General features: G+C 42.0%; 3 protein-coding genes across 4 annotated transcripts in view; all 3 read left to right on the forward strand.

Moving 5' to 3' along the window:
* The first annotated feature begins 3,185 nt into the window (after positions 1 to 3,185).
* ccdc175 (coiled-coil domain containing 175) lies at positions 3,186 to 5,399 on the forward strand. The gene has a single exon (XM_008294318.1). It carries the CDS (start codon positions 3,186 to 3,188, stop codon positions 5,397 to 5,399), a length of 2,214 nt encoding a protein of 737 aa, XP_008292540.1.
* Positions 5,400 to 7,112: 1,713 nt separating this feature from the next.
* Positions 7,113 to 12,110, forward strand: LOC103366532 (THO complex subunit 4-like). 2 transcript variants are annotated; one of them, XM_008294294.1, is made up of 6 exons: positions 7,113 to 7,425; positions 9,509 to 9,664; positions 9,945 to 10,092; positions 10,409 to 10,475; positions 11,392 to 11,569; positions 11,653 to 12,110. In XM_008294294.1, exons 1-6 carry the CDS (start codon positions 7,240 to 7,242, stop codon positions 11,671 to 11,673), a joined length of 756 nt encoding a protein of 251 aa, XP_008292516.1. In that variant the 5' UTR covers positions 7,113 to 7,239; the 3' UTR covers positions 11,674 to 12,110. The 2 variants fall into 2 exon arrangements, with proteins under 2 accessions (XP_008292516.1, XP_008292517.1); XM_008294295.1 differs by having other exon boundaries at positions 7,114 to 7,425; positions 11,659 to 12,110.
* A 1,236-nt stretch (positions 12,111 to 13,346) lies between these two features.
* LOC103366534 (rho GDP-dissociation inhibitor 1-like) overlaps positions 13,347 to 23,072 on the forward strand; it is a 26,471-nt gene continuing 16,745 nt past the window's right edge. The window contains exons 1-3 of the mRNA XM_008294298.1: positions 13,347 to 13,448; positions 18,283 to 18,471; positions 20,528 to 20,614. Of these exons, the coding sequence (XP_008292520.1) occupies positions 18,285 to 18,471; positions 20,528 to 20,614 (274 nt within the window). The 5' untranslated portion in view covers positions 13,347 to 13,448; positions 18,283 to 18,284. The remainder of the gene's footprint in view (positions 13,449 to 18,282; positions 18,472 to 20,527; positions 20,615 to 23,072) is intronic.

Raw genomic sequence — 23,072 nt, forward strand, 5'->3', positions numbered from 1 at the left:
GAACACCTTCATCTGCCCCATCTGCTCCTTGCCAGCAGACCCAGCACCAGGTAGTCCAGAACCAACGTCCCCACAGAGGCACAGACAGGAGGGCAGGGACAGCAACGCCCGCGAGGGCCCGCCGTGGAGCCACGGCTCCCCTGGAGGCAGCGCCGCATCTGGGACATAGTTCTGGTTGGAAGCTGCCTGAAGGAAGGGAACGTCCTCAAAGAACTCTTCGTGGTTCAGATCCAAACCTAGAGAAAAATGTAAGACAGCTATAGTTTGTTACATATGGAAACAAGGTGACATATTGTTGACAATCAAAGAGGATGAAGTCAACATTTTAGGTGACAGAACAGAAAAAAACATGCTTTTTGGAGGATGTTGCTGTAATAAAATGTGACATTATTGCTCAACATTACACAAATCTGACACCATCACGTGTCTGAAAATGTCCCACTCTCCCTTTTCTTTCATATTAATCTTATCTTTAGTTGTCACATCAGCTTCACATAAATCCACAGTGTTGGTTTCTGGCTCCATCAGCTGTGAGTGTAAACGCAGCGGAGGGATACAGCTTTTGGTGCTCAGGTGCGTTATGGCAAAAGTCAATATCTGTTTTTAAAAGAAAAACGTGGTTTAAAAACTCTAAAAATGGCGGTTCCGGCTTGTTGCCAGCTGCTCCACTCTTATTTACCACATATTTACAGAAACAGCTGCAACTAATTAAACTTTAACAGGAAAACATCCCCAAATGTTACCGTCTGCTCCTTCAATAACTGTGTGGCTGACACCATGGCAACAACGGACTTCCAGCGGTTGGAGCTCTCTGCGCATGCGTACAAGAATATTAGACTTCATGTGCAATAGCAGTTTCCTGGCAAACAAAAACCAACACTTTCTGTTTTACAATGTGCAACTTATCAGTGCAAATTAATGCGAATTGGTAATAAACAATAACATATGCATGAAGGATATTATAAATTCCCATGTTTAATAATATAAACACTATTTTACTCAGAAACTTGCTGCACACTTAAACTCTCAGTGTATTTGGTGCACAATTTGAATGTGTCTAACACAATTTAAGCATGTTTTCAGCACTGTAAATACACTTAAATGTGTTTATGACATTTAAAATGTTGTTAAAACAATTCCCACTACAAATAGTGTGCACATACAGTCACAGCATCACTATCAGGGATATTTTTTCTTACATTTAACTCCTCTGCAATAGAATCAAACTTTAAAACACCTACAATAGTACCTCATTCTAGCTGCATGTTGTCGCTTTTACAGGGATGGATGCATGCGCAGTTAAAAGTCTGCTATCAGACAAGAATGTGATGCCCACTGTACATTCCAGCATTTTTGCAAAGAAATTGCAGAATTTGTGGTAAAATCACCTTGAGCCTCAAACAAAGCTCCAGAGGTCGTTGAGGAAGTGGTCTCAAAAAAATCTGCACGGTGGCGACGTCTCAGATGACTTCTTAAATTCGTGGTATTTCCACCTTTTGCCAGCACTATTTTTCGGCACAGCCTGCAAACAGCCTCGCCGGAGTTCAAGGGCTGCCCCTTTTCATCTGCTTTCAGGCCAAAATACAACCACACGATGGACTTGCTTCTCGGTTTAGTGATAAGATCCATGTTTCTGTGGTCTTATTCTGCTTTTCTGCAGCCTGTCCGCTGGCTGCAGACCTGGAATGGATAGAAAGGACACTGTGAGGCAAACTGCACCGATTATTTTTGATGCAGTGCTTTAAAAATGTGTAATTTATCACAAGTATGATGATGAAAGCCTCTATGCTGCAAAGCACGGGACTCAGATTCATATCATGACCAATGCATGATTACATGATACATTAATTTCAGTAAAACTATAGCTACTATTTCACAGTAAAAATGTGACAGTCTGCTATTTAATTTGTGCAAAAACTAGATCAGCAATAATCACTCCAAGCATTTTCAGTGGCTTTCCTTATAAACTCATAGGATGACAGTCGTTGGGTTGGTGGTCATCTTCTACCTGCTCTGTTTCTAGGATTTTTACGTCTTTCTATGCGGACCAACGACAACACTCTGCGACGGTCAGGGTTGCCAGGTCCTGTTGTCAACACACCTGCACAAACCATAGATGTAAGAAAAAGAACAAATCCACAAACATTTGCAGAAGCCTGTAAAGCCATATTTTAAAATCATGATGGTTTCAAATCAGGGAAGAAATGTTTTTTTTTTTTTTTACCTGTGAATTGCACCCAAACAGTAACACATCAGACATGTTGAAATATCACAGTAGGACATGCACAAGTGTATTAAAAAAAAAGAAGAAGCTGTATTCCACTTTGGACAGCTGATGTGCATGCTGCTTCACTATCACAATTTAATAAAAATGAGCCATTGTGCAGTGTAATAATTCCACGACTTTTCTTGCTGTGACAAGTCAAAATGTCTGCAGTGAAATAGGTTTATCGCTCTGTTAACCTCTTTTTTTTTTTTTTAGCTGTAAATTACAATTAAAAATTACAATAATAAACTAAAATAACTAAATACAAGTGCCACAAACTGACCTCAAACAAATGTGGCTCATTGTGGCAAATGTTTAATCAACTATTTGCTGCAAATGAATGCAGTTCAGAAGCTGGATATCTGAACCTCAGCATCTTCAGTGTACCGTTGGTATGATGTGGTATCTGTGGTGTATATGTAGTGTAAGATTTAGTGGACAAACAGAGGGATCAACAACAACAAAAAAAGACGTTTTCAAGTGGGAACTAACGAGAAATTGAGCATTATATATAAGCAAACTGAGGAAGTTGCAGTTATCAGAATACTGGTACATCTTTCTCCCAAATTAAATTAAATTTGTACACACACACACACACCCACACATATGAGTGATGTCTCTCCTATTACTACGTATTCGCCCACGTTTGAAGCACAGAGTTCACCTGACTTGTTTATGTCTACACACTTCGGTTCAGCTCGGTTTCTTGCTGTCAGCTCCAACATTTTAAGCTAAATTTGGTTTATTTCACGGCTAGCTGTTAGCTAGCAGTTAGCTGACAGCTAGCTAGCGCTCGTGGCCTCACCGGCTTGCCGTAGCAGCTGTTGCTATGACGACGCCACTCCATAGAAGCTACCTGAACTTTTAACGCGCGTTAGAGAAACACGGAGCTAAAAACAAACAAAGCGGTTGGATAAACATGGCTTCTTGCCCGGTTCCCAACTTCCCGGCCGTGATGGTTACTCTGGAGCATTTGGAGGAGCTCGACAAGCAGCTGAGGGAAGAGGGAGTCCCGTTCGCACCTAAAGCCAGCCTCCACCTCACGGAGATAACGGCTGCCATCACCGAGCTGGAGGCGGACAGGCGCGTCGCTCACGAACATTTAGAGGTGGAAACCATAGAAAACAGCAAGCTGAGGCACCAGATTAACAGCATGCGTGAGCGAATGACTGAGGAAATCATGGCTGACGTGACAGCAGCCCGGGCGTCCAACGCTGAGGAGATAGAGACGCTCCGCAAAGAGCTCAACGCAGCTTCTCAGCTAAAAGAAGACTCTCTGAGGAAGCAACAGGAGCTCCTGAACCAAAACAAAGCGCTGCAGCCAGAGCGGGAACAAGTAAAAGCTGAGTATGAAGCCGTCGTTGCCACTCTGAATGATCAAATCACCTTGAAGTACAGCTTGCAGATGCAGCTGGATCAGACAAAGGAGCAGACAGAGGAGATAAAGTCCTGTATCGCTGCTGTGGAGCGAGATAAAATAGCACTGGAGCAAAGCATGACACCGGAGAGGGAAGCTTACTCTGTGAACAAGCACAACCTGTCCAGAGAGGTGGACCAGGCCGAGGAGATGATTAAGCAGCAGAAGCAAGTGAACAAGAGGCGCAGAAGAGAGTTGGACCAAGTTAACGGCAAGAAACAAGAAGCTCATGACCATCTGAATGAAGTTACGATTCAGGTGGCCAAGCTGGACAACAACGTGCAAAGATTGACAACATCTATGTGCCAGTGTGAGAAACAGCTGGAGGGGGAAACCCAAAAGCATCAAGAACTGAGGCAACAGAGAGAAACCCTGAAGAAGGAGCTACGTGAGATGGGGGAAGCCTTCACGCTTGCAATTCAGCATCTTCAAGAAGAAATCACCTCAGTGGAAGGTAAAATAGAGGAGGACCGAGCAGCAAGGCTGCTCTGTCAAGACGCTTTGGCTCAGATCTGTGAGGTGTTCAAGTATCGACACAGAAAAGAAACCGAGGTGAGGGCTGAGTATCTCCACGTGTCACAGCAGCTGGAGCGGTCCAAGCTGCAGCTGGAGGAGCGCATCGCCTCTATCGTCAAACACGGCATGGAAATCAAAGACATGGAGAAGCTGATCGGTGAACTCCTGGAAAGTGACAAGATCAACAAGCGCCTGTTTGAGAGGAATCAGGAAGAGCTGTGCGAGAATATGGATACAGAGAAGAAGAACATCAGTCATTTAGAGGAGGAGAGAAAGCAGCTCAGTCGACACCTGGAGGAGGCGAAGAGGAAGCAGGAGGAGTATGTGGTGAAGATGAAGTCTGATACCAGCAACTCCAGGAGGAGATACAGGGAGCTACAACAAGAAGAGGCGGCGCTCCAGCTGAGGCAGCCCAAGAGCTCCAGTGATGGCTTGCTGATGAGCCATATTAACCAGTCTGAGGTGGAGTACAGACAAATAGAGAGCATGCACCGCCAGGAAATCCAGCAGTGTACCGCAGAGGTTGAGAGCATCACAAAGAGCAACAAGGAGAAGCAGAAGGAGGTGGAAGAGAAAGAGGAGATGCTGAAGGAGGTGGAGGCTGAGTGGAACGAGGAGCAAAGCCGTCACAAGAGACTAAAAGCGCTCACCTTCGAGCTGAAGAGGAAGAAGACTGAGCTGGAGACGTTAGTTAGGCGACTGGAGGAGAAAACGAGCTCCCTGCTTCAGCCCAAAGAGGAACTAAAGGCCGAGCTGAAAGAGCGTCGAGAGCAATACATTGACATGCTCGACACACAGGCCTCAGAGCTGAGAGCCGTGGAGGTGAGCATCTATGACAGCAGCGTGAAACTGGAGGAGGTCAACATGGAGAACAGCCGACTGCAGCTCTCTATCAGACAGATGATAGAAGAGTTGAGCAGAGCCAGGCAGGACAAACACAGATACCAGCGGAAGGCTCAGCAGTTCAAGCAGGACACAGAGGCCTTAATTGAGAGTTTACAGGAGGCCTGGAGGGAGGATTTATGGGTAACACAGGAAAGTCAGAGAAGAAATGGTGACCTGTTGGTGTCCTTGAGTTCTCTGCTGAACCACCTGGAGACCAGGAGACAGGACTTAGAACATGTCAACACACGCACGCACCAGTGCATGCTGGACTTCAGCAAACGTCTGGGAGATAAAACAACAGTACAGCACAGCTGACTTTATACATGATACACAGTCATGCATCAGGCAGCAAGACTGATTTGTGAGTTAAAATAAATTGTGTACGTGCAATATTTAAGGTTGATATAATATATCTATTTTTTAAAGTATTTTAGAATTGAATTTATTTAATTCTGTAAGTTTAAGCTCCTGGTAAGAGATGTGAGGATCCCTAAAATGACATCTGCACAGATGTTTCAGCCCTGACTGTCAGCTGACAGATCAGTAACGAAATCCATTGAATTATTATTTTTTTTCTGCTAGATGCTGCCAGCAATATCTGTTTTCAGTTTACTGTGGTTGAGAACTACATATCATTTGCACTTCATGATGTAAATCAGAATGTTTTCAGCCTCTCTGACTGATTAACATCACCATCAACCCCACAGCATGAATTCAGAATAAATATTCAAAATCAGTCAAATAAAATATAAATCTCCCCAAATTCTCAGGACGTGATGGGAAACACTCGGCTCTTACTGATCTAACAGCTGACTGGTTTAGATGTTGACTCAACAATAATATGTTTGATAGGAGCTTTTAATTCCAGCTGAATATGAGAGATTTATTTAGTCTACAGTTTGATAAATTGTGGAGAATAACTTGACTAATTTAGAGCCAAAGTTTTGAAAAAAATATGCTTGAAAAAAATCCAAGGATTCCCTGGATGAGCAAACTTGTTTGTACTTTTTTCTGTAAATATTTTCAGATTTTTTATATTGTTTTATTTTTTTAATTTTATTTGCAAGATTAGAGAGGAACACCTTCCTTGTATCAGAAAGAGACCCCCAACAGAATATGGCACTTTATGGATAGAGAAGGAACAAATATGCATATTACAAAACTTAGAACATGGTTCTGAATGAGCCGACTGATGGATTTTTGTGCTCTGTGGTATTAGAATTTACATATATTGGGTTATAGTAGTGTCACAACTGAATCAAAGACTGAGAAATCTGAAAAAATACTAAAACATGCACTATTAGTCTGAATGGTATTATGAACTTATACATGCCATTTTAGGGATTTATTTGATGAATGCTGAAAGAAAAGAATGTAACGCACATCTGGGCAAAGTGAACAAAGATCCTGTTGCAATGATTTGGAATAAACATTTATTTGACACCAGTGTTCGTAGAAAATGTGAATTAATGTTTTGTTAAGTGAAAAAGCCCTGAAGTGTTGGACAGGGGGAAGAAACTGTGAGGATGACCTAAAGGGCCTTTAGGGGCAGAAAACACAGAAGTCATTAAGGCTTTAAAAACAAAAAGTACAATTATAATATATTTACCTCATAATTAGTAAGAATGAGCCAGAACTGGGGTGATATCTAAAAAATAAAATAACATGAAATAAAATAGAAGTTCCCTGCACATATTGTATGAGTTTGTGATAAACAATCACTGAATTTCTTACATTTCTTGAATATATGGTCTTTTTTTGAACCACTTACAAGTCTGACAGCTGCATTGTAAACTAACTATAGTCTGTTAGTTCCAAGTGCAGCTAAAAACTTTGAAGACACTTTTTTTTTAATCACTGGAAATTTTGTTTTAAAATATGTCGTCATTTGTCTGGGTTTAAGAACGCAGATTTGAGAAATATTTAACTCTACAGTTGGCGGCGACAGCGCTTCAAAATGGCGGCATTTAACAGACAGGAAGCGGAGGAAGAAGAAGACGAAGAAGAAGAAGACGACGACGAGGGGCGGTGCTTCTGGTGTACCGTCACTTCCGCTTGTTTCAACACCGCGCCACCAGGCAGAGTAGCCGATAAATAAGCGCTCCTCCAACTTCTTTGTTCGTTTTCGTCTGCGGCTCAAAACGTCAACGGCACGATGTCCGACAAGATGAACATGTCCCTGGACGACATCATCAAGATGAACAAGAAAGGAGGCCGCGGCGGAGGGTCGTCCGGGCGGGCTGGAAGTTCAGGTCGAGCCGGCGGATCGTCGAGGCCGGTGCGGAGCCGACAGAGTAACTTCAACCGGGACAGAAACAACAGATCCGCGCCGTACACCCGGGTAAGACAGACGAGCAGCAGAAATGGAGAAAAAATGTGGAAATGAAAGTAACACGGCCAAGTGTTTCGTAATCAGATTACGTGATTAGCTGGTGTGGTTCAGTCGAGGCCGGCGACCCTGAGTTACCTGGAAGAAACATGTCGTCCCTCCGAACCGTCACTTCTTCTCGTGGCTGCTCTGAGTTTCCGGCATCGTTGGGATGGATTTTTTTTATTTTTTATTAATCGCCATGTTTCATCTCAGAAAAGTTGAACAAGTGTTTAGACGCGTTCCTGAGGGAGACTTGGATGGATGTTCCTTTTTTAAGATGGTGTGTTTGTGGGTTCTTAGTAATCCTAAGAGCCCCGAGGGAAGGCTCAACCACAACAAAGACATAACCAAAATAATAGTTTATTAATAGATGACAAATCCATGCAACTTGTTTTTATTTTTAAGCCACTCTATACAAAAAAAGACATATTTTCCTAATGCAGTCTTCACTTCTCGTTCTAACTGTATGTGGATCCTTGCACAAATGAGTGCAGCAGTATTTTAGTGCACGTCTTATTTTCCCACCTTCACTCTTTCTGCGTGAATTCAGGTCATGTCTTGTGCTGTTGATCTCTATGGATGTCAGCTCCTTATTTTTAGCAGCTTGGAGTAATGTGACAGCTGCATTTTGGATAAAGAAGTGTTTTCTACATTGGAGATAAATGAATCCATTGTCACTGCTCTTCACTGATTTATAAATAAGAACTGAAACTGATTATACCAATGGTAAGAAACAAGGTTGGTCTGTTACAAAATAAATAACTTGCGCATTCGAAAACCACACATTTGATCACTTGTTGCTTTAATGCTTCATACAGGTAAGTGAAAGGCTTATCTAAGTTGAATGTGCTGGTCTGTGTAGCGTTAAAAAAAACTTTCACTGTTGACTACATCAGTGAAACAATCCCATATCTCGCTTTGTGTTTCCGCCCTGTCATCAACCTGTGGACGACCTGCATAAGCACTTGAATTTGCAGACAATGTCTCGGTGCGGTGAAGACCACACCCCAATCACAGGGCTAATGGCACAACAATGACCCCAGACTCACAAGACTCGAGGTGTGAATGGTTGTTGTGAAAACTGAGGAGGGGAAGATCTCTAGGCTGCATTATAATGACCTGATGAGTGGCATCGTGGAGTCTCCTTGTGTTCAGAGATGGCTGTTCCAGTTTCTATTATCCTCAAACCATCTTTCCTCTCTGTCCAGAATGTGACCAGATTAGTGTCCTTTGTCCTTCAGGTACAGGTGGTCTGCTGACTCCTGTCCTGCAGGTTTTCTTTAGTCCAGCCCATACTTTGGTCTGTGCACTCCTCACAATACTGGACTGCATATTTTAATCAATGAATGCCTTTATCAAGATAAAGAAATGAATGCCCTCCTTCATATACAGCAAAAACGTCTACACAGAAGGATTTTGACTTTCAAACTGGCCGCCGAGTGAAAGGGTTTCAACCAGTTTCTTTTCTAAGAACAGTTTTCTCCACCAGCTCCTTCATGGCAACAGATAGTAGCATTTTTTTTGTGTCATTGCAGAAAGAATATAAGGAGTATGTCTGTGAAGACTATCAGTCATCCAGGTCGTGGTTATTCTCGTAAATTGATCGTAGCAACTGGACTTGCTTGAGTTCCTTGAAGACGTTCCACCTCTCATCCAAGAGGCTTCATCAGTTCTGACTGACGAGTTGGGAGTTCCAGTTACTGATATCATTAAGGAGCCATTAACACCTGATTCTCGGTTTCAATTTGGTTTCAATCCCCATCATTATGCGAGTCGTTAGTGCTCCCCCTGCCACAATGGGATTCGTTAGGGTCTTTTGTGGCTAAGAAGTAATTAAGTATAAGGAGTAATTGTTAAAAGGTAGAACTTTATTGATCCCAAAGGGTTTTCTTGAATACCAGGGATACATAATATGGTTGTTGTTAATCATGCAGTTTTTTTCAGGTCATATTCAGCTCGCGTTGTCACTTGCCTTTCACTATCATCGATCCATTTCCTGTGAATGTTTGGCAGAACACATGAAATCAGACGACTGTATTTTTTCCCTCCACAGCCCAGAGAGCTTCCAGACAAATGGCAGCATGACATGTTCGAGGAGCACGTTGGTGGACTCAGAGGACCGAGTGCAGTACCAGAGAGGAGTGTAGAAAGTAGCGGCAAACTGCTGGTTTCCAATCTGGACTTTGGCGTCTCTGATTCAGACATCAAGGTAATTCACTGGGAGCTCTCTGAACTGAAGCGTTTGGTTTGTTTTGGATAATTTGTAAATGAGACATGCAAGTGTTTTTTATGAAATATTTTATAGTTTACATTTGTTTGTTTTATTCAATGAAACCAAAAGTCACACATTAAGTTCAAGGACCATTGAAACATTGATTTGAAACGTTTTTTTTTTCCTGATTCCTGGTGATTTCTTAGAAAACAAGATGCCTTTCAAACTCGCTGTTTTTTTTTTTTTGGGGTGCTGATGTTTCTCCTTTGGTCTCCAGGAGCTGTTTGCAGAGTTCGGGACATTAAAGAAGGCGTCGGTACACTATGATCGCTCCGGCCGCAGTAAAGGAACCGCAGACGTCCACTTTGAAACCAAGGCAGAAGCAATGAAAGCCATGAAGCACTACAACGGTGTTCCGCTTGATGGTGAGGATTCGGTGCCTCTTGCTCCAGTGATGATGACGAAAATTCTAGTGCCTCTAAAGCAGGGGTGTCCAATCCTGGTCCTCGAGGGCCACAATCGTGCATGTTTTAAATGTTTCCCTCTTTCAGCACACCTGATTCAAATGATCAGGATCATTATCAGGCTTCTGCAGAGCTTGATGATGAGCTGATCATTTGAATCAGGTGTGTTGGAAGAAGGAAGCATCTAAAACATGCAGGACTGTGGCCCTCCAGGACCAGGATTGGACACCCCTGCTGTAAAGACGATGTAACTTAAATATTTTTCTCAATTCTTCAGGCCGCCCCATGAAGATCCAGCAAGTGACTTCAGAATTCAGTCCACAGAGTCGGCAGTCTACGCAGAGGTAAGACCTAAAAGTTCCTCGTGGCTTCATTCTTCATTCATTCTTCTTTGGGCTCATTTTTCACTGCACATTACAAATTATTTTTTAGTTTGCATCCTGCGCCTCTGTGGAAACAGCACAACCAGCAGAAGCAGAGAGAACGTAGAAATGCCTTTCGTGCAGTATGACACAGTGCGATAAATTATAGAATGAAAAATGAGGGGTGGATTTCTTTGATTATGAATCCTCCCCCCAAAACTGAGAAAGCCTGGAACATATTCAGCATTTTTCAAAGTGCCCACAGATGTTACCACCATAGATAACTTCCTACTTCTGCTTTTAAATGTGCTTTTAAGCTTGCCTCCTCTCTGCTCTGTGTGAACACTGCCTGCTGAATCTGTCATGTGACTGTTAAATCGCAAATGGCCTTTTGTTTTTTTTTTAAGTGAGTAGTTCAAGGGCCATTGGAAAGTTGAAATTCTCATTATTTTTTAGGCTAGTTTTTTAGTTTGTGGCTCTGATAAATGGTGTAATTTTGACAGTTATTTTGAAGATATTTAAAACAGCGAGTTCTTGAACCTACATTACGTTTCCTTCTGAAATAGATGGGCAGCAAACTGTGTCTTTTGCTTTCTGTGGTGTTCATGGACCAACATTAGTGCTGAGATGTGGAAAAGTCTTTCCTAATTCACTCCACACAACTCTAAAGTACCGTCTATTAATCAGTTCCAACTTGTGCTGTTTTGAAAGTGTTGTGGAAACGTTACGATGAAAGAACTTGAAGCCGACGTGCTCAGATATCGTCAGATTAACAGAAAGGAGCGCATGTCTGAAACAGGCTCAACTAGTTATACTAAATTGTTGTTAAATGCTCATGAGCTAACTTGCTTTATTGTCAGTCACATGATGTAAACACTTTCTAAAAACCTTTTCGCAGTTCAAACAGCGGCTTCGACCGGAGCAGGCTCGGTCAGCCCAAGTTTGAGAGGCGGCAGGGTGGCGGCGGCGGCGGAGGTGGTGGAGGAGGCTTCAGAGGTCGTGGGAGGGGAGGTGGAAACAGACCCCAGCTGTCTGCAGAGGAGCTGGACGCCCAGCTGGACGCTTACAACGCCAAGGTATCCACTTGGAGAAACAAAATCATTTTTATTCTTTAGCGTGGACATTTATCGATGATTTTCTAATCGTATTTCTCTTTAAGTTTCAGATGGACACCAGTTAAAGTCACTCAGAGGAGACGCTGCCTCTTTCCCGTAGTGTGTTTTTTTTTTTTTTTTTAAATCTCATTCAGATACAGCCGCTCTGACTGTATTACACTTGTGTTTTAAAGTCATTTTATTGTATGGACCATTGTTATGTTACTTCCATTTTAAATTTCTCAGTATTTTTATAGCCATGTTTCCCAGGACAGGATTGATTTTCTTTTTGTTTTAATTTATATAGACAATTGCCTTAAACCTGCAATGTGATTAATTGGTGATTGTTTTTTTTTTTTTTTTTTTTTTTAAGTAATGTAAACATGATTCAATGACAGGCTGTTTAATGTGATGCTAAAAATGTTAAATGTTGATGTACATCGGTTCTGTCACTTTGTACTGTATACTTGACATATGGACATGTTTAAAGGGTTTTGTACATAAATATATTGAATCACCTTTAGAAAGTGCCTGCTTTCTTCACTGATTCTTAAGAGTATTATATCTTATACACCTAATAATGTCCATCAGTTGAGCCAGCTGCTAACGCTGATTTAAATTTGGTTTAATGCTTAAACATACTGTGGTAGAAGTAAACACAGTGCTAACAGTTACATGGTGCCATAAACTGCAGGTCATACCACATATAGTCGCCTGCAGCAGCTTTTCATATGATCAACTTTTGTTTTTACTGCTTTTAAAAGTTCCGCAGATTTTTGAGGGGTTTTTTTTGTTTTTTTTTTAAACGGATGCCTGAAAATAACTTTCAATCACTGGCATTAAATAAATCAAATGTTCCTAGAAAATATTTATTTTTCTTGAGGTGTTCCAGAACGGTAAAACCTAGTTGACTGATTTTGAGAAAAATTCTACTTAAGTAAACGAACACATCTGCAAAATGTAGTAAATGTTAGGTATCAGTTTGGTCTGTCTCCAGAAAGGCTAAAAAAAAAAAACTACTGATTTTATCTTTATGTTCGTAATTCTTTTTTTTAAATTAAAAAAAAAAAGTTTTTTATATTATTCATCGCGTTCAATCAGCATCTTTTAAAAATCTTAATGTGGCGGATTAATGAGTACAGTGGAAATTAGAAAGTAGCGTAAAATGGAAATACTTGAGTCAAGAACCTAAAAATTGTCCTTCAGTACAGCACTTACTTGAGTAAATGTACTTAGTTACTTAAAAGAAATGTTAAGATCCTACTATGTTGAATCGTATATTAGCACCCAATATTGAAATAATTGACAAATATGATATTTGATATCCTATAATATGGAGCAAAATGTTCTTGCATCATTTAATTGTTTTCAGGAACATTTGCTCAAGTGCAGCCTGGAGGTAATTTACCTGAGTATGTTTTCGTCCTCCATTACACTGCATTTATTTATTTATTTATTTTAATGAAGATTGTACATAAAGAATTGAATAAACTTCTAAAATACGACACGTTACTAAAGATTGAATTAGTTTAGTCATTCGCAAAAAATAAAGATTTTTTTTAAATAAAGATTTTGCACAAAAAAATAGAATAAGCTTTTAAAAATACGACCCTTTGCTAAACACTGAATCAGTTTTATTATTCAAACAAAAACCTAATAAATCAAATAATGACCTGAAACATGATCCCTGTTGCCGCGTCACCTGCGTGCAGCGTGCGCGCACCTGTTACCGGAAACGTGTTGCGCGGGCGGCGCACGGGGCGGCGCCGTTCCGTTGTTCGCCATAGTTCCACCGGAGCGCGGAGCACCGAGCGCACAAACCGCGAAGGCACCTGGGATCACCGCCGCATTTAACGGACAGGTGAGTCTCCGAGCCTCCGCCGGCAGCTCTCGTGTGAAGCTGTAGCCGCGGGGCAGGGCGCCGGAACCGGCCGGTCGTCGCTCCCGCCGCCGGTTAACGGATGATAACCCGTCATGCTAACGGTAGCCGCAGGCTACGGCTAGCACGGCTGGATTGTTCCAAGCAGCAGCAGCAGCTAGCCGCCGCTCGTCGCTGCCTCAGTCCCGCCCTGTGGACGAGGGTCGGCGCCAGGAAAAGTTGAGCCGCATTGTTTAGTCTAAACCCACCGGATCGGTCGGGGCTCGGTAGTCGGTTGTGTTGCCGTTAACACCGGCGGGCTGTCCAGATGTTTGCATGCTAGCCGGTTTTCTGGAGGGATGCCAGTCTGGCTCCAGCTGCCACAGTCAGGACGTGTAGTTTGATCACCTCCTGACACTCTGGTGCTCTGACATAATCCAGCAGAAAAAAACCCACAACAATCACAGATTAGCTGCTTAGAATTAAAAACCAGTCTCACCGGTTTCCTCCATGTAGGATTAAAGTGTCAGAATAAAGCCTGAATCACACATTCATCACTGTGGGGGATATATTTAAGCTCCTTCTTTTGTTTACATCTGTCTTATATAATCCTACATAACTTCATATGTGTTCTTTGCGTCCGGCCTGCAGGCTTTGTAGGAGGCTGGAGATGTGCTGCTGCTGCTGTTGTGTAATCCACAAACAGGGCTGGGCTGGACAGAAACTCATCACAATAAGCCCTTTATTACTGCTCCATAGTCATCATTACTCTATATATAGACCAGGAGAATAAGGGTTTGAGTGGAATTCATTCACTTTTGCCAAATGAGGGCACACGGGTCAAATTTTTAATGTTAGCGCAACATAAAAAAAAAAACACACAAATAAATAGACTTGCTTATAAATATAAATAGATGAGGATAAAGAGGGTATTTCTTTTTTGAGATAGAATGAATAAAGAAAGCAAAGAGGTCAAGGTTTAGATTGGAGCAGGCGGAGACCCCACAGCGTATTAAAGTACCGGATCAATAAGCAGTATTGGTAATAATAACAATAATAATACCATTAGGACGTTGACATTAGCCTTCCCTATTTATAATGTAGAATGGGAGCAGGCCTGAGATTTGTTAATGCAATCCAACTTTGAACATGGGCGTTTGCATCTAATGCATCTCAAACTATTTTCTTATTGATATTTTATCATCCAGGCCTATTTTAAAAACCTATTTGATTTATATAAAACATGTCATGGCTGTGGCAGATTTTACTGGCAGACATTTTTTTTTAAAAGTGAAGCTTTAGTTGAAAATCTACCATGTCATAAGGCTTTAGATGTGTTGGAGCGTTACCACACAAAGCGTGAATTTGTAAAATAACGGTTCAGACGTGCTGCATAATGCACGAGGTGTGGCTATAAATCAAATATTGAGGCTGGGCTCACGGCGGGCACCATGAAACCACGCCATTGATTATTATGTTTCAGTACGCCCCAAATTAAATCAAAACTGCTGTAGTTTCATCGTTTAAAAGCCACAACTCAAATGTCCTAAGTGGCAGCCTTTGCGAATCGCATTGTTTTAAACCGCGATTTTGACATCAATTAATTGTTCAGGCCTCCTCCGGTCTCCTTTGTGCTTCCTCTGTTTATGTGAATTTGAAGTTCGTGGCCTGTGGTCTTGTTTCGGTGAGCAGTCTGAGGCTTTGGGTGTGGCGGGTCCGTCACATTGGATTCCTGAAGTTACTTAATGTAGATATTTTGCAGGAGGCGACCCTTTGAATGTGACTTTTTGTCATTTTAAGTACATTAATCCTTCCTACCTACAGAGAAGGCAAAGAGGAACCTCTGATTTTTCACCAGTGACAGAGGCCTTAATCCCTGCAGTTACATAATGCTTTCAGGCTGAAGCCCCCTCCCCCTCCTCCACCACCACCACCACCACATCCACCTCCTCTCCTGTCATTACAAACAGCCTTGATCTAAATTTTGTCTCTTGCGGATATAAAAATTTAGTTATGCAAAACAGCGGAGCGACTGTGGGATCAGAGGAATGTTGAATAGAAAGTGTTTTGTGATGTGACCTGTCAGACTGAGGCCGCTCACTCGATTCAATTCAGGGTATCTGAAGTCACACTGAGCCTCCCTTCAGTGAATCAAGATTTTATCAGAAAAGTGTATCTTTGATTGGTGTTTTGAAAAAAATAAAATAAAAAACTGCAGCTGAGGTGAAATTTTTGACATCATGCGAGCTTTGAATCAGTCTCTTGTTGTTGGATTCTGGCTGCCAAACATTTTCGTGTGCAACAGCAAGGAAGGAAAAGGTGGAAATTTTGAGCAGGTTCTTGGCCTCTGCTCGGGCACGTTTACAGCCGCAGCCCCTCGGTCGGTTCGCCTCTTTACTGCTGCTACACATTCCTGTGACGGCTGCCAGTCGGGGCAGGTCGGACTGTCGACGAGGTATGCACGCCGACTTCTAACCGTGGACAGGAACGCAGCCGGTTTACAGAAGTCTGCGTGAGGATTTGTGAATATTAGCTGAATCAACACCACTCTGCAACGTCCAAGAGTAATTTAATTTGAGATGTGCAGTTAGTCTGTTGTCATCCCGTAAACCTTTAAGTCCTTTAAGACTCGCTGTCAGTTCCACAGTTTACTGAGCGTGCTGGGAGCTGAAGCCCCTCTGTGGCCGCTGTAGTGTAAATTGATGTCGACCAGGTATTAAAACATCACCGGCTGGAGATGAAGCTAACATGAGCTCTCGGTTGTGTTCAGATCACATCGAGTAGTAGTGATCTCTAAATGAACAAAAGATCTTTAGGTAACCCTTTGCGCTCCAAGCAGTTTCTGGGTGGTTTTCTTCTTTCTTTTTTTTCCCCTCTTGTCATAGTTTTACTGACTGTGGACTCATTTTTCACTGAAATTTAAAGTTCTGTAGCTCTACGGAAACAGCACAACTAGAATCGGAGTAGAGGAACCCACAGAGGGCCTCCCAGTTGTGTAATCTTGAAATAAATCAAGACGTCTACCTAAAACATGAAAACTTGCAAAATCCCACAGCTCGACTCCAGATACTTTTTGAGTTATGAATTTCAGTGTCTTTTGTGCAGTATAATCATATATATTAAAGATAATAATAAGCCTTCAAAACCTCTGATGCATGGTGGGGTGCAGAGGGTTCAAGTTTTTTTTTCCCTCCAAGGAATGACTCAAAAATTAATAACTTATCAAAATAGTTGCATATTACAGCTTCAGCTAAGAATTATTTTGATTTCTGATGATTTAATTGAATCATTTGTCTACAGAATGTTAGAAAATAGTAAAAAAAAAAATAAAAAAATGGCCGTCTTAGTTTAGTAAAGTTTTATTTTGTTATTCCAACAGTCCAAAGCTCAGGGGATATTAAGTTTGTAATCAAGTCAAGTAGGGGTTAAGAAGCAGCCCTTATAGTTGAGAATCTGCAACCACGGCTTCACAGATCTTTTAAAAAGCAGCTAATCTGTTATCAAACCTACTTTCTAATCCATCATCGGTTAATAAACTTACTGCAAATGCCCAAAGACACTCCTTGCAGGTTTATCACTGCGAGTTCATGTTGCGCACAGAGTTGGCCTCGAGGTTTCTCAACATGTTGTTAAAATGGCTGCACTCCAGTGATTTAAGAACAAGTGTGAAGGTGGTGCAGCGGAACGTCCACGCCGCTGTAGTCGCGGCCGTGCTGCGGGTGGGATGGCCTCCATGTGAATGTCAGGACCCTTGGCGTAAACAGAGCTCTTCCTGCTTTTGTTAGCCACAGTGTTTGAGCGGAGGGAACTTTTCCAGCATCAACCTCCTCAGCAAGAGGCGACACAGTAGCTTGCCGTCAGAGTGAGCGTTCACTTGAGTTTTGTTTTGCTGATTTGAACTGAAACGGCTTCCTCAACTGGAGCTCTAATATGTCTTAACAATCTTTGCAGGTGGAAAATTTGCCCAAACACGTCGCTGAAAAGCAGAAATAATTACAGTGATTGTTGAATTTGTTAAACACTAAGCATATGTGTAGACCATCCAGCATCATGAAGGGGTTTGTTTGGCATTCAGCTCTCCATGATTTGAACAGGAATGAGGAATTTCAAACTGAATTCACCTTTTTGTGCCCAAAGTTGAGCCACTTGGCTTCTCTGAGAATTAATCAAACTGTCAACCACTAATTTTCCTGCTCAGAAATGCAAGTAAACACCTGTAATTTGACATCTTAATCAAGAAATAATAATGTGCTTTTCTGCTTTTTTCATTTTTTGGTAAAACAGTACATTTGAACATCCAGGGATCACAATAATAATAATTCTATTTTAGCATTAAAAGTATAGTTCCTGTTAAAGAGCTTCTACATACTGGTGTATTAACCATCACAGAGACATAAGAGATGATTGTGGTTATTACCAGTGCTGTTAGTTTAGGGCAGCTGTAGCATAAACCTGACGTTTGTCAAGCGCTGTACATGTGTGTGCTGCTGAAACATCCCTCGTCCGTCTCGTGTCTTTCTCAAGTCCGTCTTCTATGACCTATATAATGTGAAGGCATGTGAAGCTCCCACTTAACCCCCCAGTCGAGGCTTTATGTCATGTGACGCCTCCCCTCGTGGCGATGGTGTAATTTCAGAGAAATGTGCTCGGATGATATCACACAGCAGCGTTAGGTCATCAGACTCTGCAGGCTGGACGCTCTCCGTCAGCGCTACATTACTGTTGTGGATATCGGTCCGTCCGCTGATTTATAGCCTTTTAAGCGTCCGGTAGGAATCCAGGAAGAGATATCTTGGCAGCCTTTTTGCAAATCCTCCTCATTTCCCTTCGTCTGCAGACATGGCTGAAGATGAGGTGACTCCGGAGCAGCTAGCAGCCATCGCCGCCGAAAACGAGGAGCCAGAGCCGGTGAACTACAAGCCGCCGGCCCAGAAGTCTGTGAAAGAGATCCACGAGCTGGACAAGGACGACGAAAGCCTACGCAAATACAAGGAAGCCCTGCTCGGAGCTGGAAACCACGAGGCTGGTAAGGCTGTGTGTTTGCAGGAGAGGGGCAAGAAAGAGAAAAATTGATGCTTCTTAAGTAGACGGTCGTCCCAGTTTATCCCAAATCCATCTCGGTGTAGAAGCTGCCTCTGCTTTGTTAATGAGCCGGGAAGGATGCTACATGTTTGGCTAATAGAGAAGCATCGATCAGGCTCTGAGGCATCGACTGCATTTAAAGTGCTCCATCGTCTGGTGCAGAGAAATATCTACTTCTTGAACCAATACTGTGATTGAAATTGTGTATGAACTACTGGCCTGTGTTTGTAGTGAAGGAACTCCGTATGAAACACAATGACAGATTCATCTTGTTTTAAGTATTAACTCAACTGGCTTCGAAAAGAAGTCGACACTTAAATCAACTTTGCAAATTTTTTCTTGAAAATGAATCAAATAAGTCGAACCGCCGCCAACCAAATACAATCATGGTTGACTGTGATCATACCTACTTCAACCTGATTAGCCTTATTAGCCTCAATAAATCCAAAATAAATGTTAAAGTTCATATTTGTAGCATATTAAATCATTTTAAAATAATCTTTTTCCAACTGAAGCTGCTCCTCCTGCTGGATGCACCTGCTATTATACAACAATTGTCTGACCAGATACGTTGAAATATTTTGATGTACAAATGTTGGTGGATCATCTGAACTCGGTGAAACTAGCTGCTGTTTTTAGATGATCTGACGTGCTGGTTGTTGTTTGTAAAATTTACATTTGATTTTTTTGAACAAACTGCAGCAACACCAACGACTTCTTGCGCACGGTGTCAGTTCGTTTAAAGGTGACTCCCAGTGATGTTCATAAATCAGACCCAGCAGCTTCCATCAGGTTGGATCGGTTTAAGTTGTGAAAACGCGGGGGTGATCACGGGTAGTACGTTCCTGTCGCCCACCGAAAACAAACATCCTGGAAGGCTGTTGATGTTGAGCTTTTCTCCTCGTGAGAGTATCATCAGAAATCAATGGTAATTTGTTAGAAGGCCTGCAGACTGCAGCCTTTCAGATAATCTCATATCAATTAATGATGACATTCAGAAGTGGTTTGTCTACTGATAACTGGTTGGCCAGTGACGAGAGTCAGGACAAACTGCTGGTGACTCACATCATCAGTGTTTAATTAGACCTTTAACGCTTCGTTAAACTTTGTCTGACTCGAGATCAACAGCATCAAAACCTGCCGCCTACATTACCCACAATGCAGTTCAGTCGGTGACTCAGGTGCATTATGCTACTCGCCGCTAATGGATCCACGGTTAGAGTTGAGTTCTGGGAAGCGTTTTTTTTTCAGGCGCCTCAACAGCTGTTTGATTTTGAGTTTAATTTTTACGTCGTGATCCAAACCAGACTTGCAGCAGGAGCTGTGTTCATTCAGTCTACAGACATTCATAGTAACCTGCCATCACTGTCTATATGTATGGTTGGTTTAGCTAATTGTTATAATTTATTAACACAGAACTCAACGCTGCCTCTAGCTTTTTAACCTCCTTTCTACCTGCGCTAATGTCCAGATGTTGTAAACCAGCAAGGTGTGACAGTAGGACACGATCTAAAACTGCTGCAGCTCGGAAGTATTTTGATCAAGAAACTGAAATAAGTTCGTATGTAGACTGTGGCAGGATAAACGGACGTACAACTCTATGATGGAAGTGATGCTAGTTCTGCTAGCTCTGCTAACGTTGACACTTGCTGCTAAGCTTCCATTTAGCGGACGTGGAAATTAGACCTTTCTAGCGCCGGTCATCCATGTAGTGTCCCTCGGCGACGAGAGCAGTTTTCTTTACTGGAGCTGAGAATAAACCAAAGCATAATTAATGCAGAAGCTGTCCCAGCTACAGCAGAGATGTCCTGATTTCAGCTCCTCAGAGGCTCATCTGCTTGTTACAGGACGCACGTCACGTGTCGCAAACGTCTGCAGCCTGCTTCAGGTTTCCTACAGAATGACTTTTAAAATGGATTCATGATGCACGCCAACAAAGCGTGGCTAAAGGTGACGGTGTCGTGGTTCTTTGCATTGAACTGTGTGTTTGTTTGATCCAGCCGCAGACCCCGGCGCTCCCAACGTCCAGCTGACCCGCATGTCTCTTGTCTGTGATGCCCCGAACCCTCTGGTCCTGGACCTGACGGGTGAGTCCCCAGCAGAGCACAAACATACAATAATATAGAGACTTCAATATTTACCTCTTCTTTTTAAAATGAGCTGCAGGCGGTGTCCTCTCAGAGAGGAAACCGATGTAAAATGTACATTCCCAGAGTTGGTAACGTCTGTGGAGACACGTTGGTTCCAGGTCGTTTGATTTATGTTTTTTTAAGAAATGCACAGAAATTCAAATTTGTTTTTTTTGGTGAATACTTTGCAGCATTCTAACTGTGACAGAAGACATTTCTGAGTTCTCTCTCCTCCCCCACGGCAGATCTGCCTCCACACAGCCGCAGAACTGAGAAGGACTTAATGTGACAGTGAACAAACAGAAAACCAGTTCAGAGAGTTCATCCGTTGATTATTTTCTCGATTATTGGTCAATTGAAAAAACTGAAAAACGAAAAAAGATATTGTCACGGGGGGAGAAAATGAAAATATTCTGGCCTTCTCTTGCACGTTGAGCTAAAACATCTGAATGGATCCAATCGTTGGGAGTTGAACTGAGGCCAGCAGCACGTTCATCCCTCACTGTCTCCGTGAATCATTTCAACACATTTTCTCCCCTGTCGTTCTCTTTACATCCAGTCTCAGAGGAACTATATTCGTCCCTCTCGGCGCCACTGTTGACCCCAGATCACGCTGCTTGTTGTGATTTTTTTCTTCCGTCACTGTTTACTGTCTGCAGAGGTCTGAATCTGAGGTAATCTGAGGCACAAGGTGCATACGTACACGGGACTCTTTCTTTTCTATCTGGCTCACAGCGGTAAGAATGTCCAGACCCCTCGTCTCTGGAGCTGCCTCTGCCCCAGCTGGCCTAGATTTGAATCCGTCCAGAACATTCTGTCCTGCGTCTCCTTTTTTCCTCGCATCACTCAGGCTTTTCCTACTTTCTCAGCTAAAAATAATGACTGCCCACTCGGTAAATAAAAGGAAAAACAACTCAGTTTGAGTGATGGTGAGTGTTTAGGAATCCAGTAGTTTGAAAGTCATGCACGGCCTACAGTTGATGCTGATGTGTTTTGTTTTTTTTGAAAATTTTCATGTCCAAAAAAGTCATCTATCTCAAAGTGAAGCCTTTAAAATGAGCCCAGTAGTTAGACCCTCGTGTAGTGCGACGCCAGTTGTTTTGCTTTTCAATGAAAAGGTAATTTTTTAAAAAGGTTTTTTGGCACATTCATATCTCCACTTTTATCCGACGAATCGAGAAGATTAGAAAAGTTACACCGAGGAAAGAAAAGTGACCCCAAAAGTTTGGGATAAATCACCTGAAAATGAAGATTTTTGCTCATGTAGACTGTGGTGTTTGCTGGAAAAAGTGACCTGCAGAGGTGGAAGTTAAATCAGATAACATCAAACTTTATTAACCCTGAAGGAAATGCTTGTGCCAGATATTACTCAGAAAACTATATTACATAAACTGAAAATCAATGCAGTGCCTTGTAGGACAATAATAAGATGAAAGTACAATACATTGCTGAAAATATCTCATAAATATTGCACACGATCCAAAATATTGCATGTGAAATGGAAATATTACACATAAAAGTGAAATATTACACACTACATTGACATTTTGTACATGCAGCTGAAGTATTGCACATAAAAAAGGGGAATCTTACACGATACTCAGCTGATATTACACAAATTAGTATATTGCACAAATGCTGATATTGTTGAATTTATGAAAACAACACAAAGATCAGACACTTGTCTTAAAAGTTGTCATGCAGGAAGTAAAACTAGAGGGTTGTCACAATCAATAAAAATTAATTGACAATTAGCCGCCATGAAAATAATCAGGAATAACCATTTAATTGTCTTTTCCTGTTTATTTTATGCCTTTAATTTACATTTTTTATGCAGAGAATTTTCCTACGTATAGAAGAATTTATACAATGTTTATTTAATGTGCAGTGTTTGTTTATTTCAGAATATTTTCTCTACAATCAATGAATTATAATGAAAATAGGTCTCAATATTGCACAGGAAAGCTTCTGTGTGGCTGATTAGAATGAAGCTCAGGTTTTCAAAAGACGAGCAGGAACTTTGTAGACGTCATTTAAGAGCCTGTTTTTAGAGTCTTGGGAACTGCGGCGAGGCGACGGTCGACACGACGGTCAGCACCCAGGAGACGGATCGTTTTAGAGGCCAGCGCACTTAGTGGAGAAGAACAAGTGTAAACATCTTCTTGTCATGTCGTTTAAAAGCTCCAAGCGTCTTCTGATGGTCTCTGTGTGTCAGCGCATCGCCGTAGAAACGGTTTTATGTTCGACATGTGCTGCAGCTCAAACATTTTGGAGCAATTTTATCAAGAATCAGAAGACAAGATGGATATGTGTTAATGTTTAACTAAGGCTAGGATCTTTATCAAGAAATAGTGCTTTTTTAATTAGGGTCCGAGCACCAAAGGGTGCTTTATCAGGACCAAATACATAATGTGCT

The sequence above is a fragment of the Stegastes partitus genome, unplaced genomic scaffold (assembly GCF_000690725.1).
Source record: "Stegastes partitus isolate 25-593 unplaced genomic scaffold, Stegastes_partitus-1.0.2 Scaffold953, whole genome shotgun sequence".
NCBI lineage: Eukaryota > Metazoa > Chordata > Actinopteri > Pomacentridae > Stegastes > Stegastes partitus.